The 19436-nt window shown below is 37.8% G+C and overlaps 2 protein-coding genes across 16 annotated transcripts in view; one reads left to right on the top strand and one right to left on the bottom strand.

Moving 5' to 3' along the window:
* The window catches only part of LOC18437336 (uroporphyrinogen decarboxylase 1, chloroplastic), a 61629-nt gene extending 52742 nt beyond the window's left edge, over positions 1-8887 (top strand). For all 12 annotated transcript variants that reach the window (XR_016051007.1, XR_016051006.1, XR_016051008.1 and 9 more), the window contains 2 exons: positions 7129-7364; positions 8416-8887. Coding sequence is in view for 6 of the 12 variants with exons in the window: in XM_088860429.1 (XP_088716555.1) it covers positions 7129-7364; positions 8416-8515 (336 nt within the window). In the remaining 6 variants the exon portion in view is untranslated. The remainder of the gene's footprint in view (positions 1-7128; positions 7365-8415) is intronic.
* A 4499-nt stretch (positions 8888-13386) lies between these two features.
* Positions 13387-19436, bottom strand: part of LOC18437335 (dihydrolipoyl dehydrogenase, mitochondrial) — a 31983-nt gene continuing 25933 nt past the window's right edge. For all 4 annotated transcript variants that reach the window (XM_088860426.1, XM_088860427.1, XM_011626216.3 and 1 more), the window contains exon 3: positions 13387-14926. In XM_088860426.1, the coding sequence (XP_088716552.1) occupies positions 13676-14926 (1251 nt within the window). In that variant the 3' untranslated portion in view covers positions 13387-13675. The remainder of the gene's footprint in view (positions 14927-19436) is intronic.

Genomic DNA, 19436 nt, shown 5'->3' with positions numbered 1-19436 from the left:
GACCAAAAAATACGCTCAACGAGGGGCATTTCCGCCCCTGAGTGGCCGCCCGGGCGGCCCCCTAGGCGGGCTCCCGGGCACTTAGGCCGGCACCCAAGGATATCCGCGTTTTTGGGCGCCTAGGCCTGAGAAATGCACTCAGGCCCCCAGAATCGCCTAGGCGCTGGATGGGCCGCTTTTTGAAGCATTGAAGTGACCCCAATTAGTTGGGAAAAGACTTTGACGATGATGAGAGGTGGTATGTGAGGGGATGGAGTGGGTTTTGGAGGGTGGGTTTTGGACTTATCCTGCTGCCTGCGAGACTTCTAAGAGAGAGAGGAAAACTTGCAACCAAAACCACCTATTCTTTGAACTTACCCTAAACTAAGATGAAAAGATGTGCATTACTCTCCTAGAAGTTGCACCATTGTTCAGGGGCATTGTATAGGATGTTACAGACCCTAGAATGTGATTATAGGTCAGTTTTCAAGTATGCGATCTTTGCTAATTTTTCTTGTTTTTGAAACACCAAGTTAACAATGTGGCAGCAATTTTTCTTGGGTCAAATCTTGTTTTTCTTCTGTGTTTTTGAGTCTTGTTTCAATCTGTAAAATTTCATTAGGGGCACATGTAAGAGTAGGGAGTTACAAGGATTTTAATGAAAGGCACTTAATGTAGTCTGCATTAAGTTTGAAACTATTACACTTTGTTGCACCTAGCCAATAGTGAAAGCAAGCGTCAAGGGAAGTGGGACCATCAAAATAGGAGTTTCAAGGAGAAACCTGGTAGTGTTGGCATAAGTGGCATACCAAGGTATTACCAAGGAAAAGTGTCCTAATGACCTGCTCAGGTCTTAAAGATTGTGACTCAAATGAAGCTGAATGTGGTCCATCTTGTTTGGAAGTAGGATTGTTGATTAGAAGTAGGGGAGACCGCTTATAGAGTGGTGATTCTAACAAAGCCATTGGTTGGGGAACTGGGCAGTTCAAATGTCCATGTAGACTAAATTATGTGTTTGAAGAATTTGGGAAAGAACTACTTCCAGTCGTAGTTGGCATGATTCAAATCAAGAGGCTGATGCACTTGGAAAGGAACGGTTCAAGAAAACTGCATTGGGATGGCTTAGTTTAAATAATAGAGTTAGCTTGTCTAGAGTCTTAGTCTGATATATTTGGTGTTGAGGATTGATGTCTGTATTATGAGGAAATAAATCTGCTAAGGTGGAGTAAAAAAGACGACTCCGGAGGGTCGTTAAAAGCTTGAAGGGTCGTTCATGGGATTTGATATATCTAGGACTTGATATATATCCGTACAAGGGTATTTCGGTAATTTGTACCATCTATCTGAGACTCAGATATATATTGTTGAGATTGGAGCTTCATCCAGGCTTAAGGGTAAGGGAAAACTCAGATCTCTTTGTAATTAGATAAAAACAGAGAGGCGTAAGGAAGAGAGTGAATTGTAACCCTATTCTCCATTGCTAGTAAAGAAGCTCTAATCTCCAGTGGATGTAGGCACGTTGCCGAACCACGTATATCTTTGCGTTGTGGTTGGTTGTCTCTTTTTTTTGTGTTTGTTTCTTCTTTCTTGTTTTCGTGGATTGCTTTTCGTTTCTACAAATTGGTATCAGAGCCTACAAGGTTATTTCGTGTTCTGGGGTTTGCTACCACGATGACAGGAAAAGGCTCAAGCGTCAAGTATGAGATTGAGAGGTTCAATGGAAAGAACAATTTCACCGTTTGGCGATGAAGGATGAAGGATCTTTCGATACAACAAGGTCTGGCTAACGCTTTGCTAGGGAAATCGAAAAAACCAACAAAGATGGAGGAAAAGGCGGTAAGTGCAATTCGTCTGAATCTCTCAGATGACACCTTGTGTTATGTTGTGGATCTCGAAACTACTTCGGAGGTTTGGACAAAACTCGAGAGTATCTATATGACAAAATCTCTGACAAACAAGTTGTTCATAAAGAAAAAGTTGTATTCTCTTCAAATGGAAGAAGGCACATATCTGCTTGAACATCTCAGCGAGTTCAACCAGATCATAAGCCAGTTAGCAAGCCTTGAGGTCGAAATTGAGGATGAATATAAGGCCCTATTATTGTTGACTTCACTTCCAGGATCACACGATCACCTGGTTACGACTCTACAGTACGGGAAGGAGGCTCTTAAGACGGATAAAGTCACTGCTACTCTTATGTCAAAGGAGACAAGGAAGAAGACTAGCAGTATTAAATCTCACGAGAAAGTTTCTTTGGAAAACACAAAAAGAGTTATGAAAGGGGCAGATTAAATCAAAAGAGGTCTGGAAGTAGAAGTCAGTCAAAATCGAAGGGGAAGGGCAAGTTTATTTGCTATTACTGCAAAAAGGAATGTCATATGAAGAGAGATTGCCCAAAAAGAAAGGAGAATATAAAGAGGATAGAAATAGGAAAAACATCTGATGAAGCTAGCGTGATCGATAGCTCTGACAGAGATGATGATCTTCTCTCTATATCTTCAAGTAAGAATCAATATACTGATTCTTAGATTTTAGATTCTTGTTGTTCTTTTCATATGTGTCCAAATAGAAATTGGTTCGAAACCTACAAATCATATAGTGGTGAGTCTATTCTAATGGGGGACGATGCAGTATACAAGACCATTGGAATAGGACCTATCAAAATCAAGATGTTTGATGGGATAGTACGAACCTTATCAGATGTGAGGCATATCCCACAATTAAAGAAAAACTTAATATCTTTGGGGGCTCTTGATTTGAATGGTTGCAAGTATACAGCAACAGGTGAAGTCCTCAAAGTTAGTAAGGGAGTTGTCATGAAAGGTCAGATGACTGGGAACCTATACAGGTTGATAGGGAATACAATTACAGGTGGAGCTTCCGCAACCACAGATGTTGAGTCCAACACAGATGACACAAATCTGTGGCATATGCGTTTAGGGCATATGAGTGAACGAGGTGTGATGGAACTTCATAAAAGAAAATTGGTGAAGGGTGTCAGAGCCTGTAAACTGGATTTTTGTAAGTATTGTGTTTTCGATAAATATTGCAAGATTAGATTCAAAACTGCAATTCATATGAGCAAGGATATACTAGATTATGTACACACTAATGTATGGGGCCTTCACCAATCAAATCCTAGGGTGGGGCAGAATACTTCATTACCTTCATTGAAGATTACTCTAGAAAGGTTTTGGTCTACTTCATGAAACACAAAAGTGAAGCATTCACGAAGTTTAAACAATGGAAAGCAGAGGTAGAAAGAAAGACAAAAAAGAAACTGAAATGGTTGAGATCAAATAATGGAGGGGAGTACAAGTCTAGAGAATTTCAAGAATTCTGTAAAGAAGAGGGGATTGTACGTCACTTTACCACACCAGAAATTCCTCAGCAAAATGGTGTGGCTGAGAGGATGAACAAGACTCTTTTGGAAAGAGCTCGTAGTATGAGATTGAATGCAGATTTGAAGAAAAGATTCTGGGCAGAAGCAGTTAACATGGCCTGTTTCATCATTAATAGGTCACCATCTACAACGATTGATTGCAAAATTCCAGAGGAGATGTGGACAGGAAAGCCAGTAGATTACTCTATGTTGAGGATCTTCAGATGTCCAGCCTATGTCCATGTTCAAAGTGGAAAACGTTCCAAATTAGACTCTAAGTCTAAGCAATGCATCTTTTTCGGTTTTTGAGAAGGGAGTGAAGGGATTCAATCCTACTTCACATAAGGTAGTGCTTAGCAGGGATGTTGTGTTTGATGAATCTCACATGGTGAAGTCAATCAACATGCAAGATGACAAGGTGCAAGTAGATGAAAGTGATGGAGAAAGATCGACAGTCCAGGTGGAGCTAGAAGAGTCTGAAACACCAGAAGAGGAAAAATCATCTAGCAGCACAATAAAACAGCAACAATCACATGGTGAACCCTACAGTTTGGCAAAAGGCAGAAAGAAACGTGTTCACAAAGCCCCTGTGAGATACGGCTTTGAGGACATGGTAGCCATTGCTCTAACTGTTGGTACTGGAGAAATCGACTCCTTCGAAGATGCTCTAAGTGATGCACAGAGTGATAAATGAATGATAGCCATGATGGAGGAGATGAAGTCTCTGAAATAGAACAAGACTTGGGAGCTTGTCAAGAGGCCCAAGGGAAGGAAAGTGATTGTGTGCAAGTGGATCTTTCAGAGAAAGAGGCAGCAATAGAAAATGAATGTGAGAGATTCAAGGCTAAGCTCGTAGCAAAGGGCTATGCTCAGAAGGAGGAAGTGGACTACAATGAAATATTCTCTCCGGTTGTCAAGCACACTTCAATAAGGTTATTACTTGCTTTAATAGTCATGTTTGATTTGGAGCTAGAACAACTTGACGTGAAGACGACCTTTCTTCATGGTGATTTGGAAGAACAAATATTTATGAAGCAACCTAAAGGCTTCAAGGTGCATGGAAAAGAAGATCAAGTTTGCTTGTTCAAGAGATCGCTTTATGGTCTTAAGCAATCTCCCAGGCAGTGGTACAAGCTTCGACTCTTTCATGGTACGCATTGGCTATTCAAGAAGTGTGTATGATTGTTGTGTTTATTTTAAAGTTCTTGATGATAATTCCCTTATTCTATTGATGCTTTATGTTGATGACATGTTCATCGCTGCCAAGAATGCATGTGACATAACTTCTCTCAAGTCTATATTAAGTTCTGAGTTTGAAATGAAGGATCTAGGGGCTGCTAATAGGATCCTTGGTATGGAGATTCATAGAGATAGAAGTGCACGTAAACTCTAGGTAACTCAAAAAAGGTATGTTGAAAAGGTGCTGGAGTGTTTCAACATGGAAACAGCCAAGTCAGTTAGCACTCCATTGGCGAGTCACTTCAAGTTATCTGAACAGCAGTGTCCCACTACGGATGAGGAGATAAAGCAGATGTCTTTGGTGCCCTATGCTCGCGCAGTCAGAAGCCTCATGTATGCTATGGTTTGTAGCAGACCGGATTTATCTCATGCTGTCATTAGTCGATACATGAGGAATCCTGGAAGGGAGCATTGGAATGCTATTAAGTGGATTTTCAGGTATCTGAGCGGGACGTCAGATCTCAGACTTATGTTCAACAGGATGATAAGCTCTACAGAACTAGTGGGATATATCGATTCCGACTATGTTGGTGATTTAGACGAGAGAAGGTCTACTACAGGGTATGTCTTCACACTAGCAGGTAGACGTATTTCATGGAAGGCATGCTTCAACCCACGATTGCCTTGTCTACGACAAAGGCAGAGTACATGGCAGCAGTTGAGGCTGCAAAGGAGGCGATCTGGTAGACTGGTTTGGCTTGTGAGTTGGGGGTGGAGCAAGAAGGTACTGTTGTGCATTGTGATAGTCAGAGTACCATAAATCTTATAAAGAATCAAGTGTTTCATACAAGGACAAAACATATTGATGTGAGATATCACAAGATCAGGGAGCTTGTGTTAGAAAGAATCATTCACTTGAAGAAAGTTCTTACGAATGACAACCTTGCAGATATGCTTACAAAGCCAGTCACCATAGAGAAGTTCAAGCTTTGCTTGGATTTGCTTAATGTCTCTCATTGTTGAGAGTGAGGGAAACACCCCATGGCAGGTGGGGATGTAGTCGCGTACCTTTATGGAGGTACGGGGATGAAGACATCTTCAGGGTGGCTCGACAAAATTCAAGCTAAGGTGGAGATTGTTGAGGATTGATGTCTTGTATTTTGAGGAAATAGATTTGCCAAGGTGTAGTAAAAAAGACGACTCCGGAGGGTTAAAAGGCCTACGAACGAAAAAATTCAGATATATCCGTACATGGGATTCGATATATCTAGGGCTTGATATATATCCGTACAAGGGTATTTCAATAATTTGTACCATCTATCTGAGACTCAGATATATATTGTTGCGATTGGAGGTTCATCTAGGGTTAAGGGTTAAGGGAAAAATGCAGATCTCTTTGTAATTAGATAAAAACAGAGAGACGTGAGGAAGAGAGCGAATTGTAACCCTATTTTCCATTGCCAGTAAAGAAGCTCTAATCTCCCGTGGATGTAGGCACGTTGCCGAACCACGTAAATCTTTGCATTGTGGTTGGTTCTTTTTCTTTTGTATTTGTTTCTTCTTTCTTGTTTTTCGTGGATTGCTTTTCGTTTCTACATTTAGACTTAATTTTTGCAAAGGTAAAATATAAGTACTTGTAAATTGATTTCATGAGTAATGAAAATTCAGTGAAATTAAAAGGAAGTGCATTGTCATACTAAATTGTGACACCTTTTGGTTATTTTATGTCGGCAGGGCTATTTTTATTTGAATACATAGGTGTAGCATGCATGCGGCCCTACTTTATCTTTGGGCATCATAGGTCTGTTATTGCCTAAACTTTCGTGGCCTAAATGGCCTAGTCCTTCTAAGAAGCTGACAGTGGAGGATGCCTCTATGTAGCTACTTAGCAAGCTGAGGTCTTGTTCATTAATGGGATTAACTAGACGAATTGCTCTACCAAATAAGAGAAATCATCAACGCCACCCATAGAAACAAGAAAGCACTTTCAGTATGTCAATCTTTACTATGTCTGGACCTGGTCAGTTTCCCCGTGTTGAGTGAAATTAAGCCACAGGCTCCACTCCTGGTAGTGCCCTTCCATCAATTCCTTTAAATTTGAACCTCACGACCATACTCCCCTCAGAACCCTAAGCCTTTGATTTCCAATAAAGTGCCGATGGATTCCTGAAAGCACCATCCACTAATCCTTGGTCAGCATAATTTATTTACATAGAGGAAAAAGGATCATTCTTTTGTTTTTCTTAGAATGGGTAGGTGGAAGGGAATTTAAATGTTCTCCGAGATTTTGTGGGAGGTTGTAAATAGAGTTTGTGAGAATTTAGTAGCATGCAGTGATTTAGTTATTTCTGAGTTTCAGCAAAATGACCTATTAGCTCTTAAGGAGGTGAGATTTTCAGAACAACTCCAAGTAATGATGGATTCCAGAAATTTGAAATAGAAATCATTTTATGATACTTGGATATATTGTTTTACTTTCAATTAAACATAACAGATACACATATGGACTCTTGGAGTTCACTGATTTGGGGATTGGTGTTTGTTTGTTACTTTTATTGCTCGTCTGAATGTGAGATTCACGTTTGCAGATGGTGAGTAAAGTAAAAAAGGCGTGTCCACAAATACCACTGGTGCTCTATGTAAATGGAAATGGAGGTCTTCTTGAACACATGAAAGGAACTGGAGTTGATGTAATTGGGCTCGATTGGACTGTGGATATGGAAGATGGTAGGAGGCGCTTAGGAGATGGGATTGGCTTGCAAGGAAATGTCGACCCTGCTTTTCTCTTTTCTCCGCTTCCTGCACTAACTGACGAAATTCAACGGTTAGTATCTCTGCCCTAATAGGCCACTTCATGAACAGAATTTTTTCTTAAATTATATTTTTTAGCCTGTCTTTTAGGACAGTGAAATTATGCATGACATTCCATATTCGTCTTTCACCTGTTATACCTCAGTTGTCGATCAATACGAACGGACGTGCGAGCTGTTACAATTTTATCTTTGAATCGTTCACATTTTTTATTTCTGGATGCCAACTAGAGTTTTTTCTATAGTTATACTATGTTTAAAAGATGAATTATTCTTTTCGAAAGTCTAAATAACCTTCTATTGAAATTTCTAGAAACTAAATTAACTTCCAAAAACTTGGAATGTTCAGCCTTGGGTAATTTATAGTTTTTTGCATCTGCAAAATTACATCTAAAATATCAAATTATTCTTCCTCAGGATTATTTGTCCTTCGATGGGCTTTTTGAAATTAAATTAAAAGAAATGGTAGATATGTTAAATATTTTATCTCTTGGGTGCTTTTGATAAAGTTCCCATTTTCTATAGACAACTTAAGAAAACAATTGGTGATTATTATTCTGGCTATTATTAATAAAGGCATGGTTTGCCAAGAACAATAAATTTCCCATTTTCTATAGACAACTTAAGAAAACAATAGGTGATTGTTGTCCTGGCTATTATTAATAAAGGCACAGTTTGCCAAGAACTACAACTGTATGCTTTTCCTGTGCTTAATCGTTGTTGCATTTGATAGTTCAGATAGATATGGCACTAGAGCATTGATTACTGGCAGTACTTATGCTGTCTTTAGTGAAATTCAGTCAAACTTCGGGTTGCTGCAGTTTAAGACTAAAATTAGCCCTTCCTCGTGAAGTAGCCAGTACAAAATTGCCCTCCTGTTACTTTCTCAGTGGATATCCTTGTTCCTTGTTTGCTTCTCTTATCTCTAATTTGATTTCGTGTTACTTGCCATTTGCAAAATTACCAGACAAGTATATGCTTTCTTCCTTGGTTTTCATCTTGTAGTTACATAATCGGTCAGTTACGAAAAGGACAAGCAATGACTGTTAGAAAATGTTATGGCAGGGTTGTGAGATGTGCTGGGCACAGGCACATACTTAACTTTGGACTTGGCGTACTCGTGGGTACTCCCAAAGAGGCTGTTGCTCAATTCTTTGATGATTAACTTTTTGGAGAAGGCTTGGCCCCAGATCTTGTTTCTGTATTTTGACTTCAGCTTTAAACATTTCATTTCTTCGCGCTTCATATCAGTAGAGTTCCCTTTTCTTGTTTGTCAAGTGAGAATTTTGATTTATTGGAGTTGGCTTCTGTGTTCTAGGAGAGGTTAAATGTGTATCCCCTTGAGGCTGGGTTTGCAGCCGTGGCCAATGTCCAAATGAGCACACCCCTAGATAAATTTTGATGCGGACCAAACCATTGTTTCGAGACTCGGCCGGGAGTACTCGGCCTTACTCTAGGGGCAAGGTGAGTTTACCTCGAGTACACGGTACATGATTCTTAATATGTTATATAAAATAATGTATCGTTCTTAGGCATAGATATTCAAGTGGTGTATTGGTTCGTGTCCATTTTTAACTTATATGATTGTAAAGGTTCGAATCCTTTCATTGAGCCTTTTATTTTATTTTTTTTAAGCAAAACAGAAGTTATTTTTTATTTTTTAAGCAAAACAAAAGTTTAAAAATTGTCTGAAGAGGATTCGAACTTAACAACTCTTGGAAAGGGGTATTCTAGAGCTTGCCACTAACCAATGCGCCACCAGAACTTTTTTTGTAAATAAAGGTATATATATATATATATATATATATATATATATATATATATATATATATATATATATATATATATATATATATATATATGAAAAAAGCTGGGGTTAGCCCACTAGCTCATGTGAATATATGAGCTCAACCGTTCAGATTGAATTTGAGTCGATCTGACGATCACGGATGTCCGGTAGTGTTTTAATTTTATTTATTTTTCTACAAATCCAAATCACTTGAAATTTTAGGTGTATGTTCTTCTCATCAAGGTGTATCTAATAAAAATATTAAAAAATTATTCGTAAAAAAAAAAAGACCAAAATACCTCCTGAAACATTTCGGGGTATTTTGGTCAATTTATTTCATGTAAAATATATTTTTGATATTTTTAAAAAATTCACTTATTTTTTATGAATATACGCCCAAAATTTTAAGTAATTTGGATTTGTGGAAAAGAAAAAAAAAATTCACACACTACCAGACATCCGTAATCATCAGATCGGCTCAGATTCAATCGAAGCTGTTGAGCTCATATGTTCATATGAGCTAGTAGGCTAACCCCAGCTTTTTCCTATATATATATGGGTGTAGTTTGTACTCTAAACCATCAAATTAGAGCCTACTTTTAAATAGAATCGAGGAATGTAGTTTCAATATTGAAAATATTTGTGATAGCCTTAAAATATATTTTTATATTTATTTATAAAGTTTAAAGCTTCAAAAATAGTGTAGATCGACGTATGTATGAAAACTTGAAAATTTTGAAAATTGACGGTCCAAAAATACGATACAAAATACACTATTTTCAAAACTTGCAATCCATTTTTTTTCTCATATCCGTGCATCTTGACGGTCCAGATTGAATTTGGGTCGATCTGACGGTCTCGAGTGTTTGAATTTTAATTTGTTTTTTCTACAAACTCAAATCACTTGAAATTTTTGGTGAATATTCTTCTCATTAAGCCGCACTTAATAAAAATATAAAAAAAATAATCTGTAAAATTAAAAATGACCAAAATACCTCTAAAACTTTATGGGGGTATTTTGGTTATTATTTTTTATGTAAAATATTTTTTTAATATTTTTCGAATATTCACCTATTTTTTATCAACACACATTTAAAATTTCAAGTGATTTGGATTTGTAGAAAAAAAATTAAAATTCAAACACTATCGGGTATCCGTGATCGTTAGATCGATCTAGATTCAATTTGGACCATTGGGCTCATTTTTTCTTGTGAGCCCATGGGCTTACATAAGTCTTTTCTTATATATATATATATATATATATATATATATATATATATACTCTACGTTCGAACCGCAATCATCCTACATGGAACCTCCAAAGGCAGCGAGCAAAGCTAACCATCTAGTCTTTTCACGTTCAATGTCATAAAAGTGAAGGCTATGATACACATAATATTAACATTGGTGTTGAATGTTTTAAAAAAGACTTGAATCGTATTCGGACAAGTTACACGGACTCGCCCGAGTAAATCGGGTTGGGCAAGGGCCGAGTACCTTGGGCGATTTTTCGAACACTAAACCAAACTATCCTCGAAACACAAAAATTAAAATTTTCATACCTCGATCATTAGGCTTAGAAACCTGAGGGTAGGTTGGTGAGGTGGAAGGGCTTGACGATATTCCTCTTGTGATCTTAGGAATATTGTCTTCAGGCACAAAGATCTGATAATATTCAAATGAAGATCTTTGGAGAAATATCTAGAGCCATACAATTCATTGTTTGATAGGGTTGCTGCGGTAATGAAATAAGTAAAGCCTCATCTTGTAACTCATTGAAATCATAAGTCCAGCATTGGAAAACGTTTACATCGATCATCTTGACTTGAACATTATGGTTGTGAAAAAAAAAAGATTTTAAGCTCTAAAAATATTGTATATTGTAATAAATTTTCTAAACCATCCATTTTGTCCTAAAAATAAGTCTTAAGAGATCCATAAGATATGTACCATTTTTTTAGTTTCAAATTTTATTGTGAGTGCTAAAAATGATTTTAGGGTCATCATGGCGATTTTCATTGTCGGAATTCCGGACTAGGTTTTTAGGCGAGGCTTTATTTTGTTTTCATAAAGCCAAGGCCTTCTAGAAACTTTATCCATTTCAAAGTACACATCCAAAATTAGAACAGAAAACTGTTCTTGATCAATGACATCGATTTAATGCCTTATAAAAGTTTAAAATTGAGGGTGTTAAACCATGTCAAAAGAACTTATTGTTTTAATTTTGAAATGTATTTTCTTTTCAAGTTCCTATTTATCATGGTTGAGATTTTCATCCCTCAAATTTTGAATCCAAAATCCATCTCTAAATAGATTTTGCAAAGATGATTCATTTAAGTAGGTGAGTCGTCCGACTAGGAGAAATCTTGTCCATACTAAAATGCCCTTATTGTTGTGCTTGAGCAGTTGGCTTGTCTGCTTGGCACGTTATTGATGATGGTGCAACTTAAAGAATGAAACCCACCACTTATCTTGAGAATGCTTCAAATAGGCCCCATTGTAGCTTTAAAAATCCCTTTTCCTCTTATAATTAAGAGCATGGGTATCATTCCACTTGATTATGACATTTGATGAGTGCCAATTATCATGATTGTGCAAAAGGCATGAATATTGGGACACCCAAACGGGGTCTGAGTTTCATAAAGTGGTTTGCTTATGAGTGGATGCAGGTTTGCATATGATCTAAAAAGTGTATGGTGTGTTACAAATTTGAGAGGCTGATCTGGAAATAGGCGGATTTGGTTGCCTAGGCAACCCTTGGGCTCCTACATAAATGTAATGATAGTGTAGCTATCCAAATTTTGCATCCTCCAGCTTCGTTTTAGTCCAACACCCAAACAACCCGCTCCCCTCACCACCAACCCCAACCCCCCCCCACCCCACCCCAAAAAAAAAAAAAAAAAATATCATGTTTGGGTTGTCTTTGCTTTGATGAGGGTATTATGGCTTTCTATTGGACCAAGTTAAATTAATTTTTATTTTAGGTTTTTGTTTTGTTTTAGAGTGAAAATTAAGGTTATTTTAACTTTTAATTATTTTAATTATATTAGGGTTTTTATATCTTTTAGGTGCTGTAGAGATTTCAATGGTGGTTTGGTTATTTTATTATTTTATTCAGTTAGGGGTCTTTTAAGTCATTTTTTTAAGCAATATATGTACAAAAGGAAAGAGAGTGATGTACAGCCCCTCATAATGTTTATCTTAGAGAATTTTGTGAAGAAAAAAAAAACTTAAAAAGGATTTTTTAAAATCTTGATTGAAGGCCATAGAGAAGGCTCAGTACACCTTCTTAGGCCCTTCCCTTCTATGGTGTCTTTTATTTTTTTTTCTTTTCTTTCCCCTTCCTACTTTTCTTTCCTTTATTTCACCTACTTATTTCTTTTATTTTATTTCTTTTCCCTTCTTACTTCTTTCATTTCTTTGCTTTCCCTCTTTATTTGTTTTCTTTTCTCTTTCATATTTTGTCGCCTTTACAATTAACCATTAGTTTTCCCTAGAATTAATCCCTTGAAGCCTGAACCCTAATTTCAGTTATAAAATCAAGACCTTAATTTTCTTTAACCCCCATTCATTTCTAAATCTTAGAACTTGTTGTGCAGACCTACTTCTTCTTTCCGGCTTATGGATTGGTATTAAATTTTTTCAAAATCAACTTTTATTTTGTTAATTTTAGTTAAGGACAGATTTCATTCCATTAAATATTTGAAATCTCATCTCCCAAGCATCAAAATAAATGTTTAAAATTATGCATTGATTTTTGCAAGTTTGTGTACTCAATTTGTGGATAAAATACTAGTTGAATCTACAGAAAAAAAAAAAACGTGTCCATCAAATGATTAGTGAGTGGCTAATCTTAAGCTATAACAGTTGCTATCAAATCAGGTTGTCCTAATGCTAAAGGCCAAGTTGTTTAGGGTCCATCCTAGAACTTGAGAACGTCCATTAGGTCTTTAGGGTGTTGTCCCTTCTTTGTTATGTCTCTTAGTTTATGTCCTACTTTGTGAATAGCCGTCCTTGATGTTTTAAGTGTTGTCCTAGAGTTCCTAAATTAGGAACTTTGTTCTATCTAGAGAATAGTAAGTGTCCTTAGGTTCACATTCCATGTTTAATCAAGGTAAGTTAACCGAGGTTAGTTGAGGCCCAAGGTCGTGGGCATGTTCAAGGCAACAAACCATCCAACGATGATCAACATAATGACTCCCGACAACGTATTAGGGAGCACGACAGTCGAGGAGAGAGAGACTAAGTACCATAAATATTGGTTATTTCGTTGATGATTGTAACACAAATCTCACAATGAACAGAAAGAAATAAAAAAAAAAACAGAAGTATAGAAAGTAATCAGTCCAATCAAAAGTATCAGGCTACAGTGACGCAAAACCTGAGAAAACATTATTCCATGAACTAGAAGCAATGAGAAAAAACCATCCCATAATTGAGCAAAATAAAATGGGCCTCATGTGAAATAGTATCAAGTTCACACCCAACATCTCATTACATGTAGCATCTCACACCAACACAAACCAAAAGGGCTCTCTACATATGAATTGGCTTATCATATGTAGCCATGGCTGCCTCTTTCACGGCCTCACTTAGTGTTGGGTGAGCATGGCAAGTGCGTGCAATGTCCTCACTCGATGCTCCATACTGCAGTGCCATAACTGCCTCGTGTATAAGCTCCCCAGCATTAGGCCCCATTATATGAACCCCGAGTATCTTATCAGTCTCCTTCTCTGCCAAAATCTTCACCAAACCATCTGCATCATCAATGGCCTTAGCACGACTATTTGCCATATAAGGGAACTTCCCTACCCTATAATCCACACCTAAAGCCTTAACTTGCTCCTCTGTCTTTCCCACCGAAGCCACTTCAGGATGAGTATAGACCACACCAGGCACTGTATCGTAGTCCACATGCCCCTCTTTCCCTGCTATGAACTCAACACAAGCTACCCCATCTTCTTCAGCCTTGTGCGCCAACATGGGACCAGGCACTACATCTCCTATGGCATACACTCCCTTAACATTGGTCTCAAACTTCTCATTGACCTCAATTCTCCCAATTTTATCCATTTTAACCCCAAGGTCCTCAAGCCCGAGTCCTGTGGTGTAAGGGACCCGCCCTGCTGCCACAAGCACCACATCTGCCTCTAGCGTGGTTTGCTCCCCACCAGCGGCGGGCTCCACTGTCAGTCGCACCCCTGAGCCCGAAGCATCGACTCCCATGACCTTGGTTTTGAGCATAAATTTCATTTTTTGTTTCTCAAGAGTGTGTTGGAATTGCTTTCGAACCTCTCCATCCATAGTTGGCACAATATCAGGTGCAAACTCAACTACAGTTACCTCAGCCCCTAGTCGACCCCACACAGAACCCATCTCAAGTCCTATGTATCCAGCCCCTATAACTATGAGCTTCTTGGGTACCTCAGATAGGCAAAGTGCCCCAGTTGAGGAGACGATCTTTTTCTCATCAATTGGGATGCTAGGAAGTGACTTTACATCAGATCCAGTGGCGATTATAATGTGTTTTCCATGGACTAAGGTATTACCACCTTCGAGTGTGTCAACTGAGACTTGGGAAGGGGAGAGGAGCTTGCCAGTGCCCTTGACATAATTGACCTTGTTCTTCTTAAAGAGTCCCTCGATTCCACGTGTAAGGTTGGAGACAGCCCTGTCCTTCTGGCCAAGCATGGCAGGAAGGTCGACCTCAAGGTTTGAGAACTTGACGCCATGACTTGGGAATGCGTGCTTGGCCTCATGGTACATGTGGGAGGAGTGGAGGAGGGCCTGCAAATGCATGGGAAAGTTATTTGACAAGGTTAGGTGAAGATGATAGAAGCAATTACCAAATTCTTATGTCAAAAACTGGTGATAATTTGACATGATGATTCAGGTTTGTGATCATTGGGCAGCAAGTTAAATTTGAAAGGTGGAAAGCGTTCCATCACGTTGAGGGTAGATATTCATTACAATATCATTTGAACTGCAACTTTCTTTGGCATCAAAGAATCTCTATTATAGACAAACAATCAACAACATAATAATACTTCATATTCCATAAACTAATGTCAGAGGTGATACTAAAGTTGATTCAGAGTTACCATATCAGATTGTGCTTCAATGGTCCAGAAAGGCTACTAGTCTAAAGCACCCAATAGACCACAAACTTTTATTTCTTAAAAGTCACAGCTTTAATCATCAGAACTACTCACTCACAATTACCCAAAAAAAAAAACTACTCACTCACTTGATAGTATATATCAACTTGGCAAAACCTGGCAGTAGCAACTATTCCTTGGGAACAAACTTACAGTACATTTGTCCTTTCTGAAAAGCTTATATCATGTAAGTTTTTATATACAATTTGAGATCAAACAAAATACCCATCAAATGCAAATTAACCCATAAGCATTCCCAAATCAATAGTGCAAAGATGTTTAAAAAATGGTCACCAAACAACAAAACCCAAACCCTTATAAAATATACATAAACAGTACACACTAAACTGAACTTGCTTTAGTCGTAAGTTATCTGCATCCATCAGGAATGACTACCATAAACTCGGATTTTTAACTGTAAGAACATGCAGAATTTCATTCTTGGGGCTTGTCTTACAAATGGTAAGGTAGCTGATAAGCCTCTGGAGATTGATGGTACTAGTCAGCATGCAATAGAGATTTAATTCCATATCCAACTACTTACGGATCCTTTTTTGGAGGATTTTTGAATTGGACTCATTGTTCAAAAAAGTGGACCACCCAGTGCCTAGGCGGTCCAGAAGGCTTGGGCGCATCACCCAGGCCTAGGCGGCCAAACTGGGCAGCAATCCCCGGGCGGCCGCCCAGGACCTGCGCCTCACCTAGGGGTTTCAGGTTTTTTTTTAAACATAAAGGTTTTTAAGGATGGGTTTCTGGTTCATTTGAAACCTAAACCCACAAGAACCCATTTTAAAGAGAAATAAACCTCAAAAAACTAAATTTTGTGATTTTCATTGGATCGAAGTGTTTCTCAAAGTTACGAAAAACGGATCCAAACATCACCCAGGTAGATTAAATTTAGTTTTAGAGTTTTATAATCCTATTAGAGAGGCTGTTTTTTATTATTTTAGCACCTAAAAATATCTCAGAGGTGCGAGTGTGGAGTTCGAGCAATCAAAGTAAGTGCAAAACTTTATTTTGTACATTGCTTGCTTTATTTTGAGATGTCTTCTTAAGGATTTAGTCGAAGTGGAGATCAGGGTTGGAAATATGGATATAACCCGAATCCAAATGACAAAACTTGCATCAGATGCAATTATTGTGAAAAAGATAAAAAAGGGGGCATAAACCGGTTTAAGAAACATCTTGCCGGTATCAAGGGGGATGTTGCCCCTTGTAAAAATGTTCTTGAAGCTATCAGAGAGGAGATTAAGCAATATAGGAGTTCTATAAAACAAAAGCAGGAACAAAATCCTCGTCATTTGAATAGATCAATTTCTACTTCTTCTAGAAGAAGTGATCCGGGTTGGAAGTATGGTTATAACACAAAACCAAACAATAAAAATTTTACAAGGTGTAACTTTTGTGAAAAAGATACCACTGGGGATATCAACCGATTCAAGAAACACCTTGTTGGTATTAAAAGGAATGTTGCTTCTTGTAAAAAAGTTCTTAAAGCTATTCTGGATGAGATTAGACAATTTCTGAATTTAAAAGAACCAAAAAAGGATGAAAAAGAGCCTTGTTCTATGAAAATATCTTCTCCAGGTTCTTCTAGAAGTGGTGATCTGGGTTGGAAGTATGTCTATAACCCGAATTAAAGGGGCATTTACCGGTTTAAAAAACACCTTACCGGTATTAAGGGAGATGTTGCCCCGCGTAAAAATATTCCTAAGGCTACAAGGGAGGAAATTACAATATTTGAGTTCAGAGAAGCACAAAAAGATAGAAAAAGGTAAGAGCATCCAAGACTCCTAGGGATTCATCTGCACATACTAATAAGAGGGAGGTAGAAGAAGAGAAGGAAGATGTAGATTCAGAAGAAACAGAGGAGGACGAGCGTTATATTGAAGAGGGAGAGGAATCTGATGATGATGGCCTCGAATCGGATGCATATAATGAAGCTTACCCTATTCCCTCTGATGATGATGATGATGATGAGTGAAGACTCTTGGTGTTGACTGTTGATTGTTGAGCGTTGACTATTGTGTCCTAGACTGTATATTTTCTATTCTTATTTTTAGTTTCTACTTTCTAGTTTCTAGTTCTACTATCTAACTGTTGTGCGTACAGTCTACAACGTATCAGACTATCAGTGTATACTTGTATGGTTTTATTGTTTTAGCATTGTATGAAAAATGAAAATATGGATTATGGTCTCTTATGGATTATCAAAATTCTCTTCTCGATTTCTATCTCTTTTTGTTTTCAACTGGGATTATGGTCTTATGGATTATGGTCTTATGGATTAATCATTATGAGACTATCGTTTTTTTTTTTTTTTCAACTGGGCCACCCAGGTTCTAAGCGCCTGCCTAGGCGGCCTGGACTCCCATGGCTGCCTGGGTGCCGCCTAGCATTGTTTGAAACACTGATTTGACTATACAAATATCCATATATTTCATGTCATCCAAGTAATAAACCCTAGTTTTGGGCACTTCAGCATTCCACAAACATGAGGCATTTTCCTGGTATACTGAGATTTAATCTCACATACAGCATAGCAGCATTTTTTAGAGCACCCGTCCTAAATAGGGTTCTAAAGTGGCACCCAAAGAAGCCACACACCTAGAATGCTGCTCCAACAAGTGCTGAAATTTTTTTTAGGAGTGGCATTCAAATGAGCCCTAAAGAGGACCTAAAAGATTGTTATAACTATATTTCATTGCATTATCAGATAGATTTTGATTGTAATCTTTTATATCTATATGCACTCTGCTTGTTTCTGATTGGCTTCCTCTTAAATGGTATCAGAGCCAAGTTTCAATTTATGATTATTATATTGACTGGGTTAATCTCTAGTTCATACTGAGATTAGTATGCTGTGCGTCTGCCTAGCTGGTCTAGGATCTCTCGCATCAGAAAACGTGGTATGGATTGAAGGTTGATTTCAAGTGTTGATGTTATTCCACTGTCAATGCTTTCTGATGTTAACATAACCAGAATTCCGTTGAAGGCGAGAAGGCTGTGGTGGAAATTCGTACTTTGTTAACACAAAAGGAAAGCTGGCCTTCCATTCTTTTCTAAAAGTATAGTCATTATAATAATCTATTTTAAAATGGTAGCAGATACTGTTTCAGAAATCTCTGTTGATAATAACCTTTCTTCTAGTTCTAATTTTCGACCTATGTTTTCAAAACAAGATCACCTTTTTGAAATAACTTATACCCCTGAAAAATTTTCAGAAACCAATTCTCAGTTGATAAACCCTTATCATGTCTATGATAAGTCTAGTTTAAATTGGACCAAAAGAATAAAAAAGTTGTGTAGAAAAAGGAACCCAGAAGCTATAAAAGAATATGTTCAAGCCTCTTTTTTTTACCAAGTCAAATACCTGCTACCCAATCTGAACAATATGTTACCATTGCTTTACCTAGTAACCTATTCCCCTAATGGCTTAGAGATGGTTATACCCATATCCATTTTGGCACCATAAAGCTAGCTCTGACTTTTCATGGAAGAAGAGGTATGGAAGCAGTTTCCCGAACTGCTTTGCTAGATTCTAGGTTTTTAGAATACCAGCATGCACGTATTGGAACTGTACAAACAACTTTAAATGCAGGAACCATATTTGTTACTTTCTTCCCAAACTTTAATATCCTTATCAAAGACCCTCATTCGAGTTCAGCTTTTAAAGTCCAGTTGCATATTATAGGCACCAAACAGATTGAAACAGCCACTGTAGCTACACTCCATTATCAAATGGTGTATAGACTACAGAACCATGCTTTTGACATAGTTACCCCTTTGTCCCCAAAACAAGAAAATACAGCATTGTTTATCAAAGTTGATAACAATTCCCAACCTGTCTGTCATTATATTCCCAGACAAATCTCTCGAGAAAGGTTGCTTGAATTAATTCCATCTACATGGGTGACAAATTATGAAACTCTCCAAAATCAATGCCAACCATTGATGCAATGAGATTCTAGAATGACTAAAATGCCAGACGGAACTGTGCAGATAAATTTTCAAAATCAAAGGATAGTTGAAAACCAGAGCAGAGAAATATTTCATGGATTACTTGAAAAAGTCTCCGTTGTTGCTTTTGATAAAACAGGAAAACCAGTTTATGAACAAAAAACTTCTGATGGCCATAA

This window comes from Amborella trichopoda, chromosome 3 (genome assembly GCF_054954075.1).
Source record: "Amborella trichopoda isolate Santa Cruz 75 chromosome 3, AtrichopodaSantaCruz75HAP2 v2.0, whole genome shotgun sequence".
Lineage (NCBI taxonomy): Eukaryota > Viridiplantae > Streptophyta > Magnoliopsida > Amborellales > Amborellaceae > Amborella > Amborella trichopoda.
The sequence above is the reverse complement of the archived record's forward strand: the minus strand, read 5'-3'. Positions and strand labels throughout refer to the sequence as shown.